The 26,263-nt window shown below is 36.7% G+C and overlaps 1 protein-coding gene across 5 annotated transcripts in view; it reads left to right on the forward strand.

Moving 5' to 3' along the window:
• The window catches only part of gstcd (glutathione S-transferase, C-terminal domain containing), a 68,342-nt gene that overhangs the window by 28,628 nt on the left and 13,451 nt on the right, over nucleotides 1-26,263 (forward strand). For 2 of the 5 annotated variants that reach the window (XM_047366657.1, XM_047366655.1), the window contains exons 6-8: nucleotides 12,947-13,062; nucleotides 13,382-13,426; nucleotides 14,458-14,586. In XM_047366657.1, coding sequence (XP_047222613.1) covers nucleotides 12,947-13,062; nucleotides 13,382-13,426; nucleotides 14,458-14,586 — 290 coding nt within the window. Of the gene's footprint in view, nucleotides 1-12,946; nucleotides 13,063-13,381; nucleotides 13,427-14,457; nucleotides 14,587-23,556; nucleotides 23,691-25,307; nucleotides 25,416-26,263 lie in introns of all 5 variants that reach the window. The other 3 variants (XR_007038446.1, XM_047366653.1, XM_047366654.1) reach the window with 3 other exon arrangements.

Consider the following 26,263-nt stretch of genomic DNA (forward strand, 5'->3'; position numbering starts at 1 on the left):
GTACTTGGGTATAAGTGAATCAGATACTATATTCGATTCAACACACTGTTTATGTAAAAACGTACCTGACATAATCGTTCATGTTAAGGACATGGGGATTCTACTGGACCCATCCTCAGTCTGTCTGCTGGACAATCATTCTTGATAGTTGGGGCAGATGTTTTTTTCATGTCCAGGTGGAATATATGGCTGGTTCTGGAAAATAAAATCTGGTCCTTGAAATGCATCAATGTCCTCTTCACGATTCGCTTCTATGTGTTTTTGTTGTGGTAAATTCCCCCTGAAGAACAACAGGGATTGAAGTAGCCAAACAGTCGTCCTTTGAGATTATTAGCTGTATGCAGCAATACTCCATTCTGTAGATAAACGTATACTATGATATCTCAGAGTATACTATAGTAAATATTAAATCACAATTTAAAATTAAATAGCAAAAGAAAATAACCCCGGCATATAGTTTACTGTAGCCAGCTTGTGTAAAGGTGGTATCGTAGAAGAGCTCATTTTGTTAGGAACAGCCTAATAAAAGGCTTAAATATTTAACCATGCTAAATAAATGTGAACTTTGAACAGATGGTGTGTCATAGTGGGTTTTATTAAGTAAAATCTGCTCTTTGTGTAGGTGGGACCTCTTTTCCTAGCTGCATCCATTTTACTCAATGCTGGCAGTTATGCGTCTTCTCCATGCATCTCTCAGTTGTAGGTTGTAGTTTTAGCTTGTCTCTCTGTTCATGTGCAGATTATTTCAACAAAAAGCATTAAACATTTTATTTTCAGGAACCGCCCTGTCTTCATGCTCCAATTGCCATTCATTTGTGTTTGTGACTGATCGACTGTGACTATAATATGCTGTCTAAATGTAAAATTGCATTTAGTGAGTAATTCAGCTTTATGCTTCCTGAGAGGTTGTATCATAGTGTGCCATGCCTTGCGTACAGGTGGCTCGAGGAGACAGGATATTAATTCAGCTAAATACTGCTCTCATTATCCAAAAGGGCACTAGCAGTGTTTGTGGCTACTATGCAGTCTCTTGAATCTTTTCCCCACTTTTCAATGTGAGAATATCCATGCTGAGATAATGAGGGAATCTGTTGAGACAAGGTGTGTATTTTCTGTAACAAAAATGGATTATGTGAAATGGAAAGCCGAAAAAGACTAAAGAAAGTAATATTTTTCAGCCTTCTTAAACATGTTTCTTTGTTAAAAAGTCTTCTTAGGGTTGGAGGAGCTGACTTCTGCAGTGATAATAAAGCTTGCAGAATCAGAGGAAGAATCTCTTTATTTGTTCCACTGCATGGGCCTTGGCTTAGAAGAGTGTTTGTGTTGGAAAACCAAAACTATGAACACCAGCTGGCTGGAGTCCAGCTGGCCTTTATTTGTAGTTAAGTTAAGTCTGCAATGCCTGGGATGAAAGCCCCACTGACTGCAAGATTTCAATAAGGTGGCAGGCCAAAAAACATTTACACAACACTCCACAGATGCCAGCTTTTGCCACTTACTCCGTCACTCTGACAGCTCTGGCATTGAACAGAGAACTGTGTGCGATCTGGATGGAGGCAAACTGGTTAGTTTAAAACATCATTTGTGGAGAAAACAGGCTCTGGAAACATATAGGTCAGATAATGCAGATTTTATAATGTGTTTGTCATTGTTTTTGCTCATTAAAATAAGTCCACATTGATGAATTCAAATGTGTGTTAGGTCTCAGTGTGACAAAAATGCTTCAGTAGATGGTGTTTACAGTGCCTGGGAAAGTTTGACTTGCCATCACCATGGGCATTAATGTCATATTAGATTTTGTGGTTGCACATACAAGCTCAGATATATACATACACCCACATTAATATTTAGTTAAATGTTCCTGGCATCTTGCACAGAAACTGCTTACTTTCTTATAGCCATTAACAAGCTTCTTCCATAATTCTAGCTTGATATTTGTCCCCAGAAATTGTCAACTTTATTTGAACTGGTTGGCTTCCTGGCACGAAAGCTGGTTTTTAAGCATAGCTCACACATTTTCAATCGGATTTAGAAATTTTAAAAGCAGTTTTGATTTGTGTTTGGGATAATTTCTCTTTTGGAAAACCTGTTAAATTTTCAATCATTCATTTTAGTTTGAGTTCAACAGGTTAATCTTTTTTTTTTCTTTTTTCCCCAGACTTTTAATAATTTGCTATTACCACTGGCACCTAAATGGCCCCACACCATGATGGTACCACTGCCATGCTTGGCAGTTGGTACAGTTTAGTTTTTTTAGGTTTGAAAGCCTCATCTAGATAACATCTACCAGCAAGTATTTCAATCTTTCTCTTGTATGACCATACAACGTTTCTGCAGAGGGCATTTAGCTTGTCCATGTGGGCTGCTGTAAACTTTAATTAAGCTTAAAAGTGTCACTTTTGGTTTGTTTCCTTTATGTTCATAGTGAAACATGCTTCTGATTATCCCTAAATATCTGAACCGATTAGTTTTGTTATCTGAACAATCGAATGTTCCAACTGGAATATTATCCCAGACTAATCAGGCTGCCACCATGAAACCAGCATCTTTAGGGGCTCAAAGGTAATTACATTTATGCCCATGGTAAGTTTGTGTATACTTTCGCCAGTACGTTGTGCATTTAAAACAATATTAGCAGAAAATTAAACTCTCTTTTGAAATTTGATTATGTGTACATGTCTCAAAAGGTATTTCAATTCCACTCATTGACTAAACTCTCCCTGAACTCTGTTTAGCAGGTTGTGGATACAGTTGCTTCAGGTCATTTCTTCCTCAGGATTTCACCAGTTTAGTCATGAATCTTTTTTTTTTTTTGTTAAACTGCATGCCTTGCTATTTTTCTCTGCCTCTGGCAAGTGCAGATTTATTGTTTGGGTAGATTGAACCTCGGCAGCATAGAATGAATCTCGCAAGATGTTTTATTTTTATAATTATAAGTAATATTATTTTGAGCAATGTCCACATCTGAAACTGCAGTAAATATCAAACCCTTATTGCAAGTCAGCATTCAGCCTCAGCAGTGAATGGCAGCCAAGACTAGAAATGACTGCATGGTCATATTGAACATAAACAGAGGAACACAATGTTTTCCACAAATAATATGGTATTTATCCTGTACAATCCAAGTGAAAACAAACAACTCTATTGGAAGAAAAGAAAACAAGTAATAACACTAATAGTTTGTTGAGGAATATCTTAATTAAATGTTAACATTCAGTCTTCTTTGATACGAGTCTCTCAGTAAACCACATCTGGACAAAATGTTGCCCAAATTGATCAGATTGTGAGGCTATCTCTTGTTAAAATAAATTAAAATAAATGGCGTTACTAACGGCGTTGCTATTTTCAGTAACGAGTAATCAAACGAATTACTTTTCCATCATTACAACGCCGTTATCATTACCGACAATTAAATAGGGTGTGTTATAAACTAAAGCTACTCATTGAAGCGCTTTTCATCTGTCGTGGCTCATAGCCACAGGAGCTAAGCTTTTTTTCTTTGGTGAAGAGAGGAGCAAAGGGCGAGACAATCAAATAAGTGATGATGATTGGCTAAGGTAGTGTAAGCTTTCATTGCAAGCCAATCAGAGGCAGTGTTCAGTTTACACACAGACCACAAATGCACACAGCAGCCCTGCTCAGGCAAACTAGCAGATGTAAGCTGCAGCAATGGCGGGTCTGGAGGGGAAGATTGCGTTTTCAAAGTGGAAGTACAGACACTACTTTATTCTCCTTGAGGTAAAAGGCAAGAACGTATATGTGAAGTAAATATTAAAAGTTTGGTGTAAGTACTTGGCTATGTAATTCCACTTTATGCAACTGGCTTGTGAAACCTTGGAAAAAAAGCTAAATTCGTAGACATATTTAAACTTAAAAAAAGTAACGCAATAGTTACTTTCCCTGTTAACTAGCTACTTTTATATTGGAGTAACTCAGTTACTAACTCAGTTAATTTTTGGGAGAAGTAACTATTAATTATAACTAATTACTTTTTTAAAGTAACATGCCCAACACTGGTCTTCAGAAGTCAGTAATTGGTTGTTTGGAGCTGCAACATTGACATTACTGATTGGTTGTCTTCGAGTTTTGAAACCAGACAAATTGGGTATGTGCCGCGACCTGTGAGAGGCTCTGCTGGAGATCAGTAATTATGCAGACATCTTGCCTACAGCTATGTCAGGTCATGTTTTGACAGACATTCCAAAGCAGCTCAGGGATTCACACTGAGTAGTTTGTTCCTCGTGTGTTTGTCTTCATTACCTTTTTTTGTTTTTCTTGTCACTGCAGTCTTCTGCAAACACGTTGAAATGTTTCAAGTTTCTTTTACTGGCAGACAGCTGGTCTCCCTGTAATCTTTGCTCTGCAACAGAATTGTTGCTTAGTGTTTTTTTTTTTTTTTTCAAACATAACTGAATCCTATTTTCACAATCATTACAGCTATTCCGTATTCTGTTGAACCTTTCCAGGAATAATAATATAATAATATTTTTATTCCTTTATCCAGGCGGCAATGAGGCAGATGAATACATTTGCCGACCTGTTTTTGTTTTTTTCAAAAATTGATTTTCCTGTAAAAATATGAGGTCATGATACATAAAATGTCATATAATTAGGGCTCTGGCTTTGTTAGAGGACTGTAAGCTAAAAATATCCTGCTTTCGAGTTAAAGCCTGATTGGATTACTGTTATAAATCACAAAATGAAATCAGGTGCTTAGGGCAAGCTTACAGTGGCTTGTAAAAATATTCATATCTCTTGATTTCTTTTTCACATTTTACCACACTGCAAGCACAAACGTTAATGTGTTTAAATAGGGACTTTATGGAATAGAGTACAAGTGTGTAATTATGGAGTAGAAGGAAAATGTCTTGTTAGCTTTGCTGTTGGCCTTTTTTATAAACTTGTAATGAACAGAAGATGCTTTGAAAGGCATTTATTGACAGTTTGTTGTAGTCAAATAGATATGAGAGTAGCAGTTTAGGGCTGATTATTTATTTTCCATATTGTTTTAAACTCACTATGAATATTTTCACTTCTAATAATTTTGAATATTTTCACTTCTAATAATTTTACACACAAACATCATACAACAAAATACCTTGCTATTTATAGAATGACAACAAAAATAAAATGTAAATAAAAAATAAAAGAGCATCTGAAGATTTTATTTTTTTTAACTTTTCTAGAATGGAAAGCTCTGAAATGTTAAATTTATATATAATGGCATCTTCCTTTGAATAAACCTCAGCATTTGTGTAATAATACAGTTGAAGTTGTCATTATACCAAAGTATTTTGCTAAGTATATACAATATGTGATATACAGGTGCATCTCAATTAGAATATCATAGAAAAGAGTCAATTTATTTCCATCCATCCATCTTCATTGTCTATAACCACTTAAGGCACCTATCTCCAGTTGCCATTGGGCAAGAGGCAGGGTACACCCTGGACATCATGAGGCAACACAGGACAAACAACAGGGGGAACATGTAAATTCTAAAATTTTTTCAGTAATTCAATTCAAAAAGTGAATAAAACTTTTTCCTTCCACCTAATGTTCCATTAATAAGCTTTGGGACAACAATCTGTGAAAAGTCAGCTTCTTTGACCCTTTGTGGCTTACCCTTCTTGTGAAAAGGGTCAATGACTGTCTTCTGGATATGTTTCAAGTTACCAGTCTTCCACAATATTTGAATCGGCCATAACATTACATTTTTACTAAAATTATTTTATGTAATTATGTAATATTTCAATTAAGAGAATTTGTTTCAGTTTTTGTTAGCTTTAAGTAATAATTATCAAAATAAACAGAAATATATGCTTGAAAACTATTACTCTGCCTATAATTACTGCATATGAGTTTCACTTATTGAATTAAATTACTGAAATAATTTTTATGATAATATTGTAATTTCCTGAGATGCACCCATATATGGAATTTGATTTAAAGATGCTCTGTGAAATCTTTTTGTAAGAAGTTGACTTTTTTCCCCTACCCGCCAATAAGTTATTTCTGTAGGAGTCAGCAACTCTGTTATATTATTTTACTCTTACAAAGCTCCAAGTGTGCAGCTCTCAGCACGTAAAACATCAGCATTTTGCACACTTCGAGTCTCATACATTAAACATAGATTGTTTTCTCACGCAAGGATGTGTCACAGGAGCCATGCTTGCTAAATCCAGCTTCATTCAGTCTTTAGAAAAACATTGACTCCTGTGGGTTTTGTTTTTATGTTACAGGTTTGTGTTTTAATGTAAGTTTATTGTGTTTCACATGTAAAGGAAAATGATAATTTTTAAGTGTTTTTAACATTTCACTTCTGACAAATGCCAAAAAGGAAAAAACAAAAGTCTTGTAGGATATTTACCTGATGTGTTGCTACAGGTGTTTATGACGCAAACAGAAAAGCTGCAGGAGACAAACTGAGCAGACGATGATTCATATCACATTCTGTTTTCTGTTTCTCAAAAATATGTTTGTGCAGCACAGTATATACTGTACTTGGGCATGTCAGCAATGATATCAGTCTAATGTAAAGTAAGGCTAGTGTTAAACATCATGGTCACCAAATGCAAAGTTCGTGTGATAAATGGCTTTTTCCCTCCAACTGCATGTCTTATCACTTCATCTAAGAACGGACGAGCATCTACTGAATGTTTCTTTGCATTGATTGGTTCCTTTAGTACTATCATTCAACATGACGGCGTTAAGTAATAATTTTATTCTATAACAATAACTGATTCTCATAGTACAAGAACAGGATTTGGAACAATGCAAAACATCAAAACAGTGAATGAAACTATATAATAATTATTTTTAACTACATATGTTATAGATATTTCTATTTCTTTATCAGCAATAAGAGCCCACCTATAGTTTCTTTGGATTTGAAACTGTTCCTTTAAGCTTACCCTCTTTAAACATGCCCCTCTGTAACTTCATATTTGTTGCTAATGGATTGTTGTCTGAAGCATTTCTGCAATAAACACATTTTGAGGCACATTTCACTTCGCAGGGATTAATTTTCTCTGTGGCAACGAAACAGTTAACATGTGCCAGAAGACTCCACCTGCGAGTTATGATACAGTCTTAATGCTCTGCAGGTGCATTTTAAGAAAGGTAAAAAAAAAATCAAAAATCTTCAATTCTTGAACAGGAAGATGTTCAGGCCTCTAAAATAAAACCACAAGATGGAGATGAAACTTTTCATAAAAAAAAAAAAATTGCTGCATTTTTCCTGTGTGGGTTCAAAGTGAGTTTAGCTTTGATATTGTCAAACCTACATACAATGCCTAACAAAAATATTCACACCCCTTGAACCTTTTAATATTGTCGTGTTAAAGCCACAAATTTCAGTGTATTTTATAACGATTTTATGTGATAGACCAACACAAAGTAATGTGTTGGTCTATCATGCCAGGCTGTCAGGTGTGGCCTATGGTAACTCTGGAGTAGTTGTTAAAGATTAGCGGCTCAGGTGGGAGAGTCTATTGACAGGACCACTATTAGTCATGCACTTCTGGCCTTTATGGAGGACCGGCAAGAAGAATGCCAATGTTAAGAGAGTCCAATTTGCAGTGTGGATACAGCAAACATGTAGACGAAGATTAGCCTATATGTAGGGGAAAACTGACACTGCAAATCACTCCTGAAAACACCATCCCCATTGTGAAACATGGTGGTGGCAGCATCATGCTGTGGAGATACTTTTCTTTTGCAGGGACAATGAAGCTGGGTTTATAGAAAGATGGATATAGCGCGGTCCTAGGAGAAAACAGGACAACATGGAGGCCTAGTGGCAAGACTTGAAAAGTGAGGTTAATAGATGCTATCCACCCAGTCTAACCGAATGGGCTGTTTTATTTAGCCTAAAATAAAATCTCAGTAGAACATATTAAGGTTTGTTGTTGTATGGAGAAAAAATGTGAAACGTTCCTGAGAGTGTAAATACTTTGCAAGGTACTCTAAAACTGTAAGGAAGAATCCAAAAGATCTAAGTTTAATTTATAAATTTAATCGAAGTATAAAGCGCACTTCTGAATGAATGTTAGTTCTTGCCTGAGTTTATTAACTGAAACTTTCTTCATGCAGCACCTTTTAAGATTTAAATATTACAAAGGGCTTCACAATAAAGTAGTACAAGAGCTGACAATATATAGAATACAAGAGAAATTAATAAAAAGCTGATTTTAAAAAGAAATGTTTTTAACTGAATTTTAAGATTGGATAGAGTCCAAGAATCTTAAGTACAAAGGAAGATAGTTCCAGAGTCTAGGGGCCAGTAAACAGAGGGCTTTGTCTCATTTTTTCAGTGTAGTAAGGTTTACTTCTTCCACCAGCACACCCTGTGAGAAATCAAAGCAGAATCCTGCACATTACCCCTTTGCCACAGCTTTGTCTTCACATTCTAATCTGTGCGATCTGTTTTGATAAGACCTCGAGCAGCATTTAGGGAGGAAAAGAAGATATGGTGGCTACCTTCCAGCTGCAGCAATGCTGGACACCTTTTAACAGAGCAGAGACAGACTAATGGATCAGCGACACCCCCCCATTGATGCTGTCACAGCATGTTTTCTCTTCTCTGAGCATCAGGAGATATCCAAGTCTGCTGTGATAAAACATGTGTAACTGCAGGCAGTTCAGGGGTAGCTATGATAGTGGGACGATGACGATGGTGATTATTTATACAACTCGACCTTGGATTCCTGCTTATCCTTTTAAATGTTCAAGAATGTTTCAATTATTAATTAGGTTTAATGTGCCAATAGTTAAAATATTTTGATTTTGTTTTAACTAGGTGTGCACTATATATTTGCATCAGCATTAGTATCGACCAATGTTATTTATTTTTTAACATATCGGTATTGGTCCAACAGGCAAAACTGGGCCGATACCAATAACCAATGTTTATTTACATTTTGTTTTGTTTCTGTATGTGTTTTGGAAGGGGAGGGAGTGGGCCATGTGGTATTTGTTTGGGCACGTGACAGTGATGGTGGTGCATCACAGGATTGTGGGATGTTTAACTGAAGCAGAGAAGCAATATATAAAATATACTGTATATAGTCCGAGGCCATGGTACTCGACCGGAAAAGGGTGGCTTGTCCTCTTCAGGTTGGAGGGGAGGTCCTGCCTCAAGTGGAGGAGTTTAAGTATCTCGGGGTCTTGTTCACGAGAGAGGGAAGAATGGAGCGGGAGATCGACAGACGGATTGGTGCGGCTGCCGCAGTAATGGGGGCGCTGTGCCGGTCCGTTGTGGTGAAGAGAGAGCTGAGCCGAAAAGCAAAGCTCTCAATTTGCTGGTCGGTCTACGTTCCTACCCTCACCTATGGCCATGAACTTTGGGTCATGACCGAAAGAACGAGATCCCGGATACAAGCGGCTGAAATGAGCTTCCTCCGTAGGGTGGCCGGGCACTCCCTTAGAGATATGGTTAGGAGCTCGGCCAACCGGGAGGGGCACGGAGTAGAGCCGCTGCTCCTCCACATCGAGAGGATGGCTCGGGCATCTATACCGGATGCCTCCTGGACGCCTTCCTAGGGAGGTGTTCCAGGCACGTCCCACCGGGAGGAGGCCCAGGGGACGGCCCAGGACACGCTGGAGGGACTATGTCTCTCGGCTGGCCTGGGAACACCTCGGGCTCCCCCTGGAGGAACTGGAGGAGGTGTCTGGAGAGAGGGACGTCTGGGCGTCTCTGTTGAGTCTGCTGCCCCCGCGATCCGGTCCCGGATAAGCGGAAGACAACGAGTACGAGTACGAGTATTGGTAAATATCGGTTATTGGCCATAACAGCAATATTAATATCGGCCCATATTTTCATATTACGGTTCTCTGGAATTTCCTTCCTCAACACCTCAGATTAGTTTCAACATTGTCCAGCTTTAAAAGCAAACTTTAAACATATTTATTTTCTCTAGCCTTTAGCTCAGCTGTTTTCATGTTTGGAAATCCTTGTTTCCTTTTTTTTATTAGCTTTATTTTATTTTTGTTTTTATGATGCTTGTCTTAGGTTACATTTCTTACTGACCTGACCAACTTATTACCTTCTAATACGTTTTATGCTGCATTAAGCAACTAGTGACACCAATTATATTACGGGCATAGACAACCTGAATGCATGGTGCCTAAATGATTAATTAAAACGTATTGCTGTCCAGGCAGTTCTTTGCCATATGCATATTTCATACAGTGATAAATGTACAAAATGTTGTGCTGCCATAGTTTAAGTAATCATTTAATTTGAGTAACGTCTTACGTCTGACTGGAAGTAACATTAACGTTTTGGAGTCCTGGCAGAAATCTGCTAAATCTGATCTGTTGAGAGAGCTAAAGATTAGGATGATGGCAAGGAGGGCTTCCAAACTCAACAACCTGGAGCTCATCACGAAAGATAAATCATTGGGAACATGCAAAAAGCTGGTCAGCCATTGTTACAAGGATTTGACTGCTAGAATGACAATAAAACATTTGCAACCCTTCTCAAGAATCAATTGAAAATCATTTTTGGAATGCAAATATTAAAACAAGTTAGTTTTTCTTAATTGAAACCAAACTTCTTGGTTCATTGAGAATAAATATTCATATAAATCTGGTAGGGCTATGAATAATTCTGGGGTTTTCTATAAAGAAAAACCTTTCTGTAAAATGCCATTCTTCCACATTTTAGATTAATTCTTTCTCATGACTCTTAACTTTCAGTCAGTATCTAAAAACACATTAGAAGTGTGGTAAGGTATTTTCTTTTTCAAACGTAAAATTAGGCAACAGGTCAAAAGAAATGAAATTATTGTCTTATTTTACTATCCTTACTAAATTATGGTAATGATATATACATTGACCACTGGACACAAAGGCTTCTAGGAAACAGCAATATTCTTACTTTAGACCTGGGTGTGTTGTACACTTGAGTTGGGCAGGCTGGTTTTGTCCTTCAGCACACTCAAGCACTGGCATGTTTTATTTAAAAAGCTATTCCAGGTAAGTGCTCCAAGCACTAATTCCCTCTATCCAGACCAAGAGCCCAGGCTGAATTTGGAAACAAAAACATGTTTAAATATGCTGTCTCTTCCACTTTCAGTCAGAAAGAGACAAACATCACCTGAATCTGAGAGAGCAGGAATGTAAATGTGAAGTATGAAGAGGTGCAGCAGCTTGCAGATGTTCTGACTCTATTTTAACCTGCATCATGCAGGTCAGGAATCTGAGGTCTTGCATCTTTTTAGCTTTTAATGTTTCTGTTTTTAGGCTTTTCTTTTTTTATTATTATGGTTGATGTGTATGTTATATTGTGTATGTATTCTTGAGGTGCACACATAATAAAATGTCAAAGTCTAAAAGAAAAAAGAAGGGAGAAATTATGCATTTATGTTTCCTCTAAGTCATTGTAGCTTCTTATCTGTTTTAAATACAGATTTGCTCCCAAGTTTATTAAAATTACTTTGCTAGCTTATGATCTTCTTGTGAAGTGAAGTGTCAATTTAGCCTTTATTTTTTGTATAAGAATAATAAATGAATAATTTTTACTTTCTATGCAAACTTTTTAAGCTTATCTTATTAAATCTTATCTACTTTAAATAACTACGACAATTTTATCTTTGTATTTGTTTTTAAATATATACTTGTGTATTTTACTTAATTTGTTTTTACAAATTGCCTTTGTTTGTATTAACCTAACTGTTATTAGTTTTAGAAAAATCTTGAAATAAATTTTCATGAATCAATTTCAAATTATTGTCTTTTTGTTTTTAGTTCTTCTACAACGTTTTGTGTTCATTTGCATTCAGCTCCTATGAGTCAATGCTTTGCAAAGCCTTCTTTTGATGCATTTACATTTGCAACTCTTGGGGCGAGTATCCACCAGCTTTGCATTTATTAGGACAGATTTGTTTTGCATTTTTCCCTTTATAGTAAAAGTATAATTAATGTTTAGTCAAACTGGATGGAGAGCATCTGTGAACAAATGCAGATTATCAATTGTATTTTGGATTGGACTTTGACTGGGTCACATGGCACATGGATATGCTTTGATGTTAACCACTCCTATGTAGCTTTGGCTGAATAAGTCTAGGAGTGACTCCATCTCATCTTCTTCATATGGTCACCTGTTGTTTCATACAAAGCAGTCTGCAGGAAAGTAAGAATGTGTCTCTGTTTTGATATTTTCATCTTTGTGACTCGGTGAGGTAAATGAAACCCTCATCAATCTGGGTTCATGAAGCAGAAACCATAGCTGTCAACGTGGCGCACCAGAAGACTGAAGATGCAGGAGATTGCAGTGTGGTGTGAACTAGTGGGCCACATATTGCTTACACCACAGTTGAAGGTTCTGCCACAAATACTTAGATGGCTATAGCAGTCAGTTTGCTGGGATCGCTTGAATCATGCTGGTGGGGCAGTGGGGGCCTTTTCATCTCTGTGCCATTACCATTGTATGAAATGGTTGGATGTAAATAATGACTTGAGTTGCTTTTAGAGTTTGAATCAGTCACAATAAGGAAGTAAAGAAAATAAAATAATGAAAAGCATAGTTGGCCTTTTCTAACTAGTATTTTTGTTGATTGCCAGACAAACTAGAAGGTAAAATCTGAACGTTTACATTAAATTCGACTTATAGTGCTGTATTCTGGTTTTAATTTGTGATTTTTTTAAGGATCATGTATCCTTTCTTTCCATTTCAGTTATACACTATGTGTTGGTCTATCACTTAAAATCCCAATAAAATACATTGACGTTTGTGGTGGCAATATGATAAAAGTTCAAGGGGTCTACATACTTTTACAAATCATTGTATGCAGAAGGCTTTCTTCTCTTGGTAGGTTTTATTTATCCTTTTATTTATCCTAACAGTTTGAATGAATTGAGCATAAAAACAAATAGTTGCTTTTCAGTTTATATCCAAATGCAGTAAGAACTTGTACTGTATTTTGTTTGTTTTTCTTTGTAGGAAAAATGTCCAACATCCGAGCCATCAGGAAGATGCAACAGCTGAATAACTTGGTTGCGATGGTGACAGAACTAGCCAGGCCAGGAGACACAGTTGTGGATTTCTGCAGTGGAACGGTACTAATACTCATCCACCAGTCTATTAAACTATGCACACATGATGCTCCATCCGACTATAGCCACATTAGATGCCGCTTCATTAGTGGCCATTTGAAATGGAACAATCCCTCGTATTTGCTGGTACCGGTCATTCCAGGCAGATAGATTTTGTTGCTGGGTCATGCACACAAGCTGAAAGCACACACTAAGAGCAGCTTCTCTTTAAGGATTTTTCGAAAGATCATCAGAGTTCATGTCTTGTGTATTATGTGTCCTTTCCATGTGCCTTGTGTTTATGTTGGACATTTCTGTTTTCTTTATTTTATTCTTGTCACAGGGTCATGTGGGGATTGTTCTGGCGCACACACTTCCAGATTGCCAGGTATAGCATGTTAATGTATATGTGTGCGTGCGTGCTGCTTAATACTGCATGTCTGTAGGTTAATTAAAACTAGTAAGAAAAAGCTGTATTTTTTTGTTCCCCATACTGATACAAGTAATTTAAGAATAGGCATTTGGCAATACTGAGTCCCAGTTCAATTCTTGATTAAAATCAGAGCCATGTCTTTGTTTGAAATCTCAGCTTTGGATGCAGGCAAATAACACATTTTATAGATATTTTGTCCCAACAGCAGTTTCTACTGGATAGGTTTTTGTTTCTAAACATATATCAGACAAACTGGGAGGAGCAGCTGCCAATACAGTCTCTCACCCACTTTAACTGCCATTTTGAAGGGAAAAAAAGCACCTACATTTTTTGGGATTTGTTAGATCCACTATTTTTTTACTACACTTTTTTCTTCCAGTTAACTTTCCACTAATATGCTTGGATTCAACACGTAACCAGCTTCTTTAGGAATGAGCTTTTGTTGTTAACCCTCCTTGTGCACGCTATTCATGACTGATGAATAACTGTCAAGTCACTGGTGTTCTGGATGATTGTTTCACGATTGTTTAGGCAGTAACTTAACCTTTCCTTTATTCAATGGTCTTCTATAAAATTAAAATCATATCCTAATATGATAAAACTATTTAAGTCATATCCTAATTCATTGAGATACACCTATTCGGATTTGGAAGCCTAGGACTCTAGAGTTTGTGTGGCTGCATATAAAACCCCAGACAGTATCAGAAACTCAGCTTAGTCACATACCATTTAATTAACAAATGTCCTAATCAGGACTTCAAGCTCATAAATACAATTGGATTGAAACTTGTCAAAAATACTTGACAGTGTGTTTGTTTCACTTTTCAGTGTTAAGAAGTAAGGAATTTCTTTGTTTTAACAAAACACAATGTTACTGATTACATCCTCTTCATATGAAACCTCCTAATTGTCTGACTACATCACTGCTGATTCCATATGTTTTAAATTTTTTTAACCGTTTTTAGTCTTTCCTGTTTTAATTGCAGATCATCCTCATAGAAAACAAAGAGGAGTCTTTGGTTAGAGCCCAACGTCGCAGCTCTGAGCTCGACCTGAAAAACATCGGCTTCCTTCAGGCTAATTTGGATTACTTCACTAGACCATTTCAGATTGGGGTAAGTGACAAATGTGAAAAAAAAAAAAAATCATGTTTTACACCAACTCCATGTGATGAATCACATAGTCTCTGAACAAACTGATAATCAGTACTGATAGCACAACCAGAAAACAACAAACAGATCTGAAACAATTCTTTATGAAAAACAAAAGTTGCCACCTAAAGGCAGAAAAGGGCTGTACACATACACAGCCTTCGGATAAAACTGACATTAGCATATCTGTCAAATGCTGTGATAAATTGGCAGAGTTAAAGTTTGACTTCGTCCTGGGGCGTGTTTCTGCTCTTCTTGGGGTTTCAAACTGAAATCTTGAGAATTTTCTGCATGAACAGGAACGACTTTCAGTGAGTGCATGCAATCTTTAAAATACCATTGTAACCGCTGACTTATAACATGCCTGCTACATTTGGTTAATTATTTTGATTTACAGTAGTTGCAAGAAAAGATGTTCTGCAACAGCTCGTCTACAGTGTGTTGTATGTCATTTACACTTGTAAGAAGTGTACAGCCACACACCACATAAAGATAAGATAGAGATGGGGATGTTTCACTACATTGTCTTAAACACAGACTTTAAATGTCAGCAAGTTTCCTTTAAGTGCCCTTCGCTTCACTGGAACAATGCGTCTTTGTTTTTCGGGGGGTTTTTTTGCAAAAGGGAGTTTTATCCAGATAATAAATAACAAACGAAGTTGTCAAGGTTAAGCATTCAGCTCAGCTTGGTCCATTCAAAATTACTGTGAGTTTGCTTTATTAAGCACCTGTCATGCTACTCATCTTTGCAAAGTACCGTGTAATTACATTTCTGGACCACATTAAATTTCGTTGCTTGCTTATGTTTAGTGTAGCTCCTTCTTGTTTGGTAAATATGCGTTGTTTTGTACAGCCAGTTACAGCAACATAAAAAGCAGAGTTCGGTGAAGCCTCAGATAATGCATAAACGTTGTGCTGCAGTTTGCCCAGGCTAATCCGATTGAATCTAAATACAAGCATGAATGCAGTCTAGACAGAAAAGATTTGCTTGGACAGCCTCTGAAGGTGAGAATGATTATTAATTAAGTGGACACAATTTAAAGTAAGGCAGATGGCAATTTCCTCTGAGGTTAGTTACATTTACTTATTTACTTTTTACTATTTTTACTATTTATTTACTTATTAGTCCATTCTTGTAAAGACTAGTGCTCAGTGTCTACAGACACCAAATACAACCCTAAGAAATGTACCTCAAGGTCAGGCTGTACAATGCTCAGAAATTGTAAAAAACTCCATCTCACACTCGACAGAGCTCAGTTTGCAACCACAGCACCTGGACACCTTGTAGTTACTCAGCAAACCATATATGATACCAAAGTGTTCTAAAGTCTTAAATTGATATTTTTAAGTGAGACTTTAAGAGACCCGTGCATAAACAAATACAAGCGTCAATGAACTGGCAGAGAACTGAATGATATTCAAATAGAAACTGAGTAGTTCAGCTTTTTTGTTGCTACAAATATTGAATCATGACATGTGCTTGTCTTTCTTGTAACTGTTTCTTGTCGGGTATCAGTCCAGTTTCAGAAGAACCAGAACTTTTTTTTCATCAGAAATAATAGGAATAAAAAGAGCTTTGGTTTTTGCCCTGGGACCCATTATGCTTGACTAGAAACAAACCACAATGATAACTCTTACTGACAACATACGGTTTTTCTGAGCAGCCTAGTCAGAAAGTTTTTTCGCACACTCATGGATTCTTTGCACATGAGGCAGATATGTGTATATGAGCAGTACAAATGTGTGTGTCATATTTAAGTATGAAGGACAGAGGCTTTATTCAGCCTTTTTTTTTTAGCTACAGACTTCAGTTGAACTTCCTTTGCAAATGAACAGTACCTTGAAGGAGCCACTCATCACAGTAGGTTTAACTACTTTATGCATTATATATGGTGCCATTTTTAGTCACGTTCAGTTCGGCATATTAATTATCTGGAAACCTTTTTTTAGTAAGTGTCAGCTCCTCCAGGCTGACGTTACACAGCCCAGGTGCTAAAGTTACAGCAGGATGAATTTTGGACACATATAAACACATATAGTTGAAAATAATATTTACATCCACTGTATAAAAAGTTACTTAGCCATTTTTTCCTTACAGTATGACATTAAAAGTATGACATTTTAAGTCAGGATTATTTCCATTTATTAAATAACAGAATAATAAGAAGACATTTTAACTTTTTTTCTTTTTTAATGTCATTACCTTTTAAACTGTCTAAGTTAGATCAAAACGTTTGGGTTTTCTTCCACAAGCGTCTCACAATGGTTTGCTGGAATTTGGCCCATTATTCCTAACAGAATGGTGTAACCAAGTCAGGTTTATAGGCCATCTTGCTTACACTGAACTTTGCCCACACATTTTCAATGTTTGAGGCCAGAACTTTGTGATAGTCACTCCAAAACAGTAGCCCCTTTTTAATTCATCCTTTGTTTCTGTGATATACACATGTTTTGTATGCCTAGCGAACAACAGAAAGATCCATGATCTTCAGGTTTCTGTCTGATGTGAGGAATTTGTTGCTCTACAGAATCTGATTCAGATAACATGTTGATGATGGTGCACAACAACTTTGCTTAAAGCACTGAATGGATTTGAAAAATGCTTTGAGAGATCACACTCTTGCCTTTGGTAGTCTTCCAAACCCGTCTTGCTCAGGTGAACGTCATGAGTGAATGCCACATTTGTTTGGTTCCTCATCTCATAGCATGTTGTTGAAAGCACACAGTGCCCTTAATCTCGACAGATCAACTTGTGTGATAGGAAAGGACAAAGTGATTCATAATGGGGGTTTCGTGGTAGCATGTTTGTTGCAGAACTATGATCTTAAGGGATCTGCTGACTACCACCCTGTAACAGATTTTGGAAACCCTGTTGTTTCCACAGTTTATCTTACTGGGCATTGTCTTGAGATGTTGCATTCCATCTATTTTGTAAAGTGCACCGGCCCTTTATGTAGAAAGACACCCCCTAAAGATGATGTGCTGTCCTGTATCTTCACAGTTGAAATGCTCTTCCTAGACTTGTACTCTTCACTTTTTCCCTCCAAATATAACATCAGACCACAAGATATGTTTCCAAAAATTAAGGTCCTTGAGTGCATTTGAAAACTCTAAACTGGCTTTTTATGTTGCTTTCAGACTAATGGCCTCTTCTCTACTGCCAGCTTCAATCAGCATCTTTACAAGATCTTTTGCATTTGTTTTTAGGTTGAAACTCACATTTTGCACTAACACACTCTCAGTCAGGGACACGCATCTTGTCTCTCTCCTGAGCACTGTGATGGCTGGACATCCCGATGATTGATACTTGCATAGTTGTTTGAACAGGTGAGTGTGGCACCTTCAGGCATCTGTAAAGTGTAGCCAAGGATGAAACAAATGTGTAGAGGTCCCCAATACTCTTCCTGATATCTTGCCTGATTTCCTTTTAACATGTTCTTGAATTCACATGAGGAAGGAGGTTGTTTAAGGTCTTGCCTTAAAATACAGCAAAAAGGTGTGCATCAATTTAACTTAAATGTTGTGAGCTAACCTACTAGAAGCTTACAAAGCCATGACATCATCATAATGCAATTGTTTAAAGGTAAATTGAAAAAACTGTGGTAATTCTAACTAATTTAGGACAGGACAAACTTTCATCAGATTTCATGTACAAAAGTGCAGAACAGTGATTATATTTAATAAAATGAATGTAAATATCTTTAACTGTGGAATTGTAATTTTATACTTTCTACCCTACCCATTTATGCCTAACCTTCACCTTAAAAAATATGGACTATACCAGAGCTGTCCTAAAAGGTAACATAAACATCCTTGTGTTTCTATATTTACGAGGACTTTACATTGACTTCAATTCATTGCCCATTCCTTTATATGGCCTAACTCTAAATCTGACCATTACCAGTACATGCCCAACCCTAAACATAATTCACATCTTAGCCCTAAACCTAACCCCTAACCCAAAAACAGCATGAAAAAAGTGAGGACCAAGAAAATGTCCTCACTTTCCAAAAATGACCCTTCTTAATGGTATGACGGTCCTCTCTTGGCAGCAAACACAAGTACACACACACACACATTCACAGCTGGTGTTTTTCTATTTTTGACTTTTCATTAACCTACTTTAATTTTTTCATTCAGTTATATGGCCTATCCCTGACCCTAACCCTAAACCTAACATAAACCTAACCCAACAACAAACAACATTTTCCCTCATGGGGACTAGGCTTTGGTCCCCACAAGGATCAGTGGGTCCTAACAGCATAGTATATTTTCAGAAAATGGGTCTTATGTAACAAAAACAAACAAACACACACACACACACACACACAATCAATCCATTGAGTTGTTTTTGTTTTGCATTTCTAATTTTGAATCTTCAGGGACAGAAAGGTTGTGGAGCTTGAAGGTAATTTGGATTTTATTTTAGCCTAAGCTTTTATTGACTGTGCTCAGGTTTTCTGGTTGTTTACAATTGATCCTGCCTCTAGATTTATGTTTGTGGGAACAAAATATGTGCTTCATTAAATGACTGTAGGCTTTATTGGTTTGTAATTACAAGACTAATGGTATCAGGGATATTTTAAAGGAAAACACAGTAAAAAGAAAAGCTTCTAAACGTATAAAAGCAACTAAATGCACTTTAAATGCAATTTGGCAGAAAGCTGTGGTGATGATAAATAAGATGACTGCAGGAATTAACTTTTTTTAGACATAGATGGATGCAGACAGGAGTGATGATTTGAATAAAATAAGTTTTTTTTTTTGGGCCTCATTATTTTAATGATGTATTTATTTAGTGACTAAAGTGACAGACAGCAATTTACTCAAACAAATTGAATAAAAATAATTAGTTTTACAAGCGCTCTAATACTTAGGGCATACTAATTAACGATTTCTCCCTTCAGACCCTGCAGAGATGACACTTAACCAATAACATATGAACATGGCTGCAATAAATAATTTTAAATTAAAGATCATCATTATTGATTTCAAATAGTAAAACAGTCTTTTTGTGACAGTGGAAATGCTTCCATATTGCTGCTTTCATGAGGCAAAACATCCCTTACAACTGATCGAGGTGAGAAGCTTTTGACTAGAAATGCATTGTGAATTATCAAAACATGTTGCTCACACACATCTCTTTGACTTAGATGGTTTTGTGTAAATAAAGGCAAAGGTTAAACAAAGAATTTAGCCCTTTATGACTAATCTACATTAATTATCTGCATAAAACTGATGTGTGTTCACCTTTTTAGTTTGCTTTAGATGTGTGGGTTGTCTCATGAGGTTTTTAACAGCTGCTCTTCTTCTTCTTGAATGGATTTGATTTAACAATGCCTTTCCCCAGTGACATAAATAAATGTTAGGATTTATGGTAAATCGATGGAAAGCTCTGCTGCCAGTTGTTAGTTTTCTAAATTGAAGTGTATAATTGGAGAATAATGTTATTATTTTAGTCATTACACAACTTAGCCTCTTAAGTGCTAAGTATTTATACACATTAAACTTTTTCTCATTGTGTTTGATCATTTTAAATCTACAAACTTTAATGTGTTTTATTGAAATTTTGTATGATAAAGCAACACAAAGTAGTATATAATTGTTAAGCAGAAGGAAAAAAGTACACAGTTTTCAATGTTTTTTACAAATAAAAATCTGCATTTGTATTGAGCCCGATTTATTCTGATGTCCCTCAGTAAAATCCAATACAACCAACTGTGTTCAGAAGTTACTTCATTAGTATGTAGAGTTCAAAAAATCGGTTGTCAGGACTCTTTAGATCAGGGATGTGCAACCTGCGGCTCATTGGACCTTCCACAGTGACTCTTAATTACTTTGGCTAAAATGAAGAAGAACCAACAAAAGGTTTTAAATATAGATATAGCAACAAATTCTGGTTTTAGCAAACTTTTTGTTTTTTATTGTGGAATAACTGCATTGAACATCCACAACAGAATGACAGTAAAATTACCAGTAAAATTTTAAGTTTCTTGTCATTAGGTTGGAAGCTGTCTACTTTTTATTTTTACATTGTTTTCCACAAATGTCAGCATCCTATAGAAGAAAAATATCTTTGTTCTGTTTTTGTAAAAGGTTTTAATGTTTTTCTTAATTTTAAATACTAAAAATAGAAATAAAATGGTGGTTCTTTTAAAAATAAAACAAAAAAACAAATTTGCTATTGTAGAAATGTATCAAAAAATTCAAAGTTGTCTTGGAACAATTGCTGCTCTAGACGAGTTTTGTTTACTTGAAGGTAAACCCCTGCTTTAGATGTGCAAAGCTGATAGAGACACACCCATAGGTGTCAAACCATTTAATTCCACATCTAAAGTCTGTAAAGACTGAAATCTAGATTCTCACATTAGACACAGGCCCTCTAGTCTGCTAAATACCGTATTGTCATAATAACGTCAGCCTAATTTACCACATTTACTAATTTACTGATTTATCTGTTTTAGATTTTTAATTCAACATGTGGAAATTTCTTACTGTAAATTATTTTGAAAATTAGAAAGGTATGTTATTTAACACACTAAAACTATAAATATAAAAGAAAAGCATCAGAAATTGGGTAACTTCTGTTAATGATGAATTTATGAATATTTCAAAAAGGAAATGTTTTCATGTTTAACAACCAGAAGTATATTGGCAATAGTGATAGTGTAATAGTGTGAGAATAAGATGTACAATGTACGTTTTGTTTTTTGTTTTGAATTTGTTCTTTATTACTTTATTTATTTTGTGGTTACTATGAAGCTGCAGTCAATAAGGACAGGTTGTTATGAATCATTATTAACCTGAGGTCCACGGACGTCCCTGGTTAATAAATCAAAATCACCCTTTAAATGGAGAATATCCATTTTTTCATTTATTTTTTTTCCGCTACACCAAGCGGCGTGACCCATATACAGATCCTTCATTCCTCGACGCAGCTGTCCCGGGATTAAGTCCGGAGACCTGTGCTGCATGTGTTCCCCCTCTCTCCACCCTGCTTCCTGTCTGCTTACTTAAAAAATAATAAATTAATAAATAAATAATTAAAGGCTTCTAGGGCCGCAGGAAAAAAAGTGAGAGCTGCTATCTGTTGCCTTCCTACTTTGGAAGGGCTGTGGTGCAGGTGGCACAGGGGGTTAAGCATGCGACCCATGTAGTCTTTGACGCAGGCTGTCACTGGATCAGATCCCGGCCCGTCAACATTTGCTGCATACCCTTCCCCCACTCTCCCCGCCCTCTTTCCTGTCAACTTACCTTCGAGAAATTGGGGAAAAAAAAAAAAAAAGGCCACTAGTGCCTAAAAAATACCTTTTCCTACTTTAAAAGTTTCTTGACGGAAGTATTAAATAAAAACAGGGAGCTTCTTTTACTGGCAGGTACTGTTGAGAAACATTAGAGAGCCCATATGTATGTACCATGTGTAATGTAATCATGACAATCATCCATTTGCATACAGTGTGGTAACTCAGAAGGGACAGATTTAGTAATTTACTCAAATACTACCGGCTTATTTTACTATTAATGACATGAGATCAATGTTGTCCAAGAGACTCAATTCCGAGTTTTTTTTTTTTTTTTGTAAGAAGAAAATGAAAGCCATGTATCCTTTTTCTTTCACTTAAGTTATTTGCTACTTTTTGGTGGTCTATCACATAAAATCCCCCCACAAATCTATAGAAGATTGAAAACACGAGGTAAAAGTAATGCTTTAAAGTTTGAATTTAGTAGCATTGAGTGCAACATTCTATATAAAAAAAAAAACTATTTCAAAAACAGTTCACAAGTAATAAAGGCATGATAGAAAACACATTTGGCTTTCAACAGTTGCAATGTTTGGTTTCAAACTCAGCTTTTGCTCTATATTTTCTGTTTGATTGTACATTTAAAGGATTTTCCTGGAATGTGTGGACTCAGGTGATGTTATGCTATGTAAAATTCCATGCTTTGTAAAATACAGATTTTGTTGCACCTTCTTTTGCTTTTTGTGTTTTTTTTTTTTTTTTTCAGTTTTTTTTGTTGTTGCTATCTTGCCTACCTTACCAAGTACTTGTGAACATGTGAAATGTTGCATGTTCTGTTTTTTTATGTGAATGATAAATGTTTGCACTTTTATCCCTGCCACTCAGTAAGCTGCTGTTTCCAAGCAAATTATGTGGAAGGAATTTTGCATAAAGTCCAACTTTCATAAGGATTTCAAGAGAATTAAAAAAATATCTTCCTGTTTAGATATTCTAGTGAAAAGTGGCTTCAGCGATGTTGCTCACACTGTTTGTATCTTCCCTTCCCCATGTGGAGGAGGAGCTCCAGCCAGCTGTTCTAATACCACCCTGATCAGCTCTGAACTTCTGCTGTGTGGCTCTGCTGTCAAGATGTTTTTCATTCAGGCTTGCTGGTGTGACAACTTCTTGGAAAACAGGAAAAGAACATAGACTTGGCAACTTCAGCTGCACAGAGAGCCTTTGCAGCTATTCTCATGAAGGCATCTATTAATTTGAACTCTTTTTAGCAAACCAAAAACTGTCTCTTAACAATAATAATTTTTGCAGATGTGCTTAGCTGGGAAAACTGTCTGGAAGGCTCAGACAGGAAACAATCTTGGGTCTTTTAGTCCCCTTCAGCTGTTCCTGATATAAGCAGAGCTATACTAATGCAGTGGCAGGTGTTTATCACCACACACAGTTTAACCACTCACTGGGAATTCGATGCATTTGTGCTTCTTCTCTGAAAGCATCAATCCTGTTGTTTGCTGCAGCTCCCTATGCCTGGAAGTTTGGAGTTTTAAGTACAACAGCCATTATAATGTAATACATAGTCAATTGTGATATTATCAAGTACTCTCAGTTCATTTCTTAAAGAATAATCATGTTTTCAATTAGAAAAATTAGACTTACACAGTTTGACATAAAGACTTTGTCTTTGCGTGTTCTAATGCAGGTTGCCCTACATGCATGTGGAATTGCAACAGACATGGTGTTGGAGCACTGCATCCAGGCAGGAGCCGGCTTTGTTGTCAGTCCTTGTTGCTACGGCTTCATCCAGAACGCAGTCAAGTTTACCTTCCCTAAGAGGTCTGTGCGTTTCCTCTACCCCTCCTTTACACCTACAGTGTGACCTCTCTCAGCTATTTCGCCTTGAAATGTTGTTTTTGACCTTGTTGGTTTCATGCCGGATTAATGCTGCCTTCCTTCTCTCTCCCTCGTTTTTTTGTTTTGTTTCTTTTTTCAGCTTATTATTCTCCAACTTATCCGGACTCTATTTTTGTTCTCACATACAGATAATCTGTCTAGTCACTGCATTTTTCCTGTTGCTTATCAGCACCACTGACAGTCTGAGTCAGTGGTGTCACATCACCTCCTCTGCAGGGTCCGTCCCTCACATTTTTAGTCTTCTTGTCAGCGCCAAAGAGGTACTCTCACTGCAGAGGCAGTCAGGGGTAATATAAATAGACTGGAATGGAGATCTACTCAAAATCACTCTTGACTTGTGACATGCATTATTCAGTTGAACAGAAAATGCCCATTGATCTGGCTGCTTGGTGGATGCTGCTCAGTTAGAAGTTAAATTAAAACACAGCACACCATCAGAAGGGAGAAGCTGCACTGAGCATAATTGGAGTTGATCTGTTGCTAATGCTGTAATAACTTACAGTCATGACAAGGCAGACAGCTGCTAAAACAACTTCATGTTACTGATTGCTGCAAAATAAAGCTGTTGTGTAGGAGTGTTGATGAAATACTGGCGTTTCATGGTAGAGATGGTGGTAGTGCAAATGCTTTTCCAGGCATTGAGCCACAAGGAATTATGCTGTGTGTGGTATTCTACGCGCTTCTCTTATTTATTATCTGTCCAATATTCATTCTTAGATTTTGTCAAACTGATCAAATGATTTAGATAGTAAAAGGTTTTGTTTGCTTTACAAAAACATTGTAAGGGTCTTTAAGCTGCATCACTTGAGGGAAAGTAATTTTACTATTAAATCCCTCCACCTGTTGTGCGGTAGTAAGTGTGAAACAGCAGACATTGGTAAAATACTCCCACTCCTGCATATCAGCTATATGTTACTATGATGTATGAAGATAATAAGGCTATAATTAAAACCTCACCTGTGTCGATTTTCTATTCTTCTGATCCTCAGCTAAGCTGGGCTGTCTGAATATTTTAGGGGTATTTCAAGAAAATGTGTTGTGGTTCTCGAGACCAGTGTTGACCTCAAGACCGGTCTCAAGTACCACAGTTTCAAAGTCTTGGTCCTGGTCTCTGATGTGCTGAAGTCGTTTTTTTTTTTTTTTTCTCATGACTGGTCCAGACCATATGTCATGTCTGCAATAAAGTTTTGTTTACTTTGAAATGTCAGTGCTGCCACCTGTGCCCCTATGTACTGAGGATAACAGGGATGAAATATTTTCCAGGGCAAATATATGTATTTTCTTCTTGCTTTGTCTTTTCAACACAAAAAAGAAAATGCAAAAAAATTGAAAATTGTCTTGGACCTGGTCTTGCCTTCCTCAAAGTCTTGGTTTGGTATTGGTCACAGGTGGTCTTTACTGCAACATACTCATTGGTCATTTTATTAGGTGCATATATTTAATTGCCTTTTGCATTTAAGCCTTGCTGTAGGTTAAACAAAGCATGAAAATGGGGAGGAAAGTTGGATTTTGGTGACTTTGTATATGACATGGTTGAAGGTGCTGGATCGGCTGGCCCAAGCATCTCAGGAAGTCCTGATCTACTGGGATTATCACATACAGCCGTCGCTCTAGTTCAGAGGATGGACAGAAAGGAGAAATTTTCATGTAAGCGGCAGTTCTTTTAATATACTGACTTTAATATACTTAAGTGAAAACATGCTCATGCTAGGTACCATTAAATATCTGTATATATTGGACGATCCTCGGATCTCTGAATGACATACCTCCTTTTTTGAATATATGAGTCCCATTTGACAACAGAGACAAGCGAGAATCTGTGCATACTTAGAGTTTTAAACACTATTTGTGTTGTAAACAACCTGTTTATTACTGGTGCTAAGTTAAAGTCTCTTTAGGTTCCAACAGAGGAAGCTTCAGTGGACAAGTGAAGATAGAAAAGGGATCTACCCGATCGCCAGTTCCATTTTCAACATCTTGGCTATAAACATTTAGAGAGCAAAGTTCTTCTTACAGTCCAAATATATACCGTTATTGTATTAGGTACTCTAAAATTCCTGTAGGTGTGAAATCTCTGTGTGTCAGCCCTGTGCTTGGTGGTCCTTTTTAGGGGTTAAATCACTTTATATATCGAGTGTGAGATAATCCTTCATAGAAAAATTTTACACAAAATTTATTTCTAAAATTATATGTTTACTAACAACACTATAACAACCATTTAAACAGTTGGAAGATCTTTAAATGAGTGCAAATATAGCAGTTTTTTATACCTCCTTGTTTTTGTTAAGTTAGCTCTTCATTCTTCCTAACTTCTTCTTTTGGTGCTTAAATGTCTAAGATAAAGATGTTTCTGCAGGCAGTATGTGCGAAGGACCTGCACATCTGACTCAGTCAATCATGACACTTAGTGTTTTTTTTTTGTTGCTTTAGGTCGTGTTCCAGGTATTCATGTGTACATTCTGCAGGTGTTGACATTCCAAGCAGGCTGCAGGTTT

Source organism: Girardinichthys multiradiatus, chromosome 5, assembly GCF_021462225.1.
Source record: "Girardinichthys multiradiatus isolate DD_20200921_A chromosome 5, DD_fGirMul_XY1, whole genome shotgun sequence".
NCBI classification, from domain to species: Eukaryota; Metazoa; Chordata; class Actinopteri; order Cyprinodontiformes; family Goodeidae; genus Girardinichthys; species Girardinichthys multiradiatus.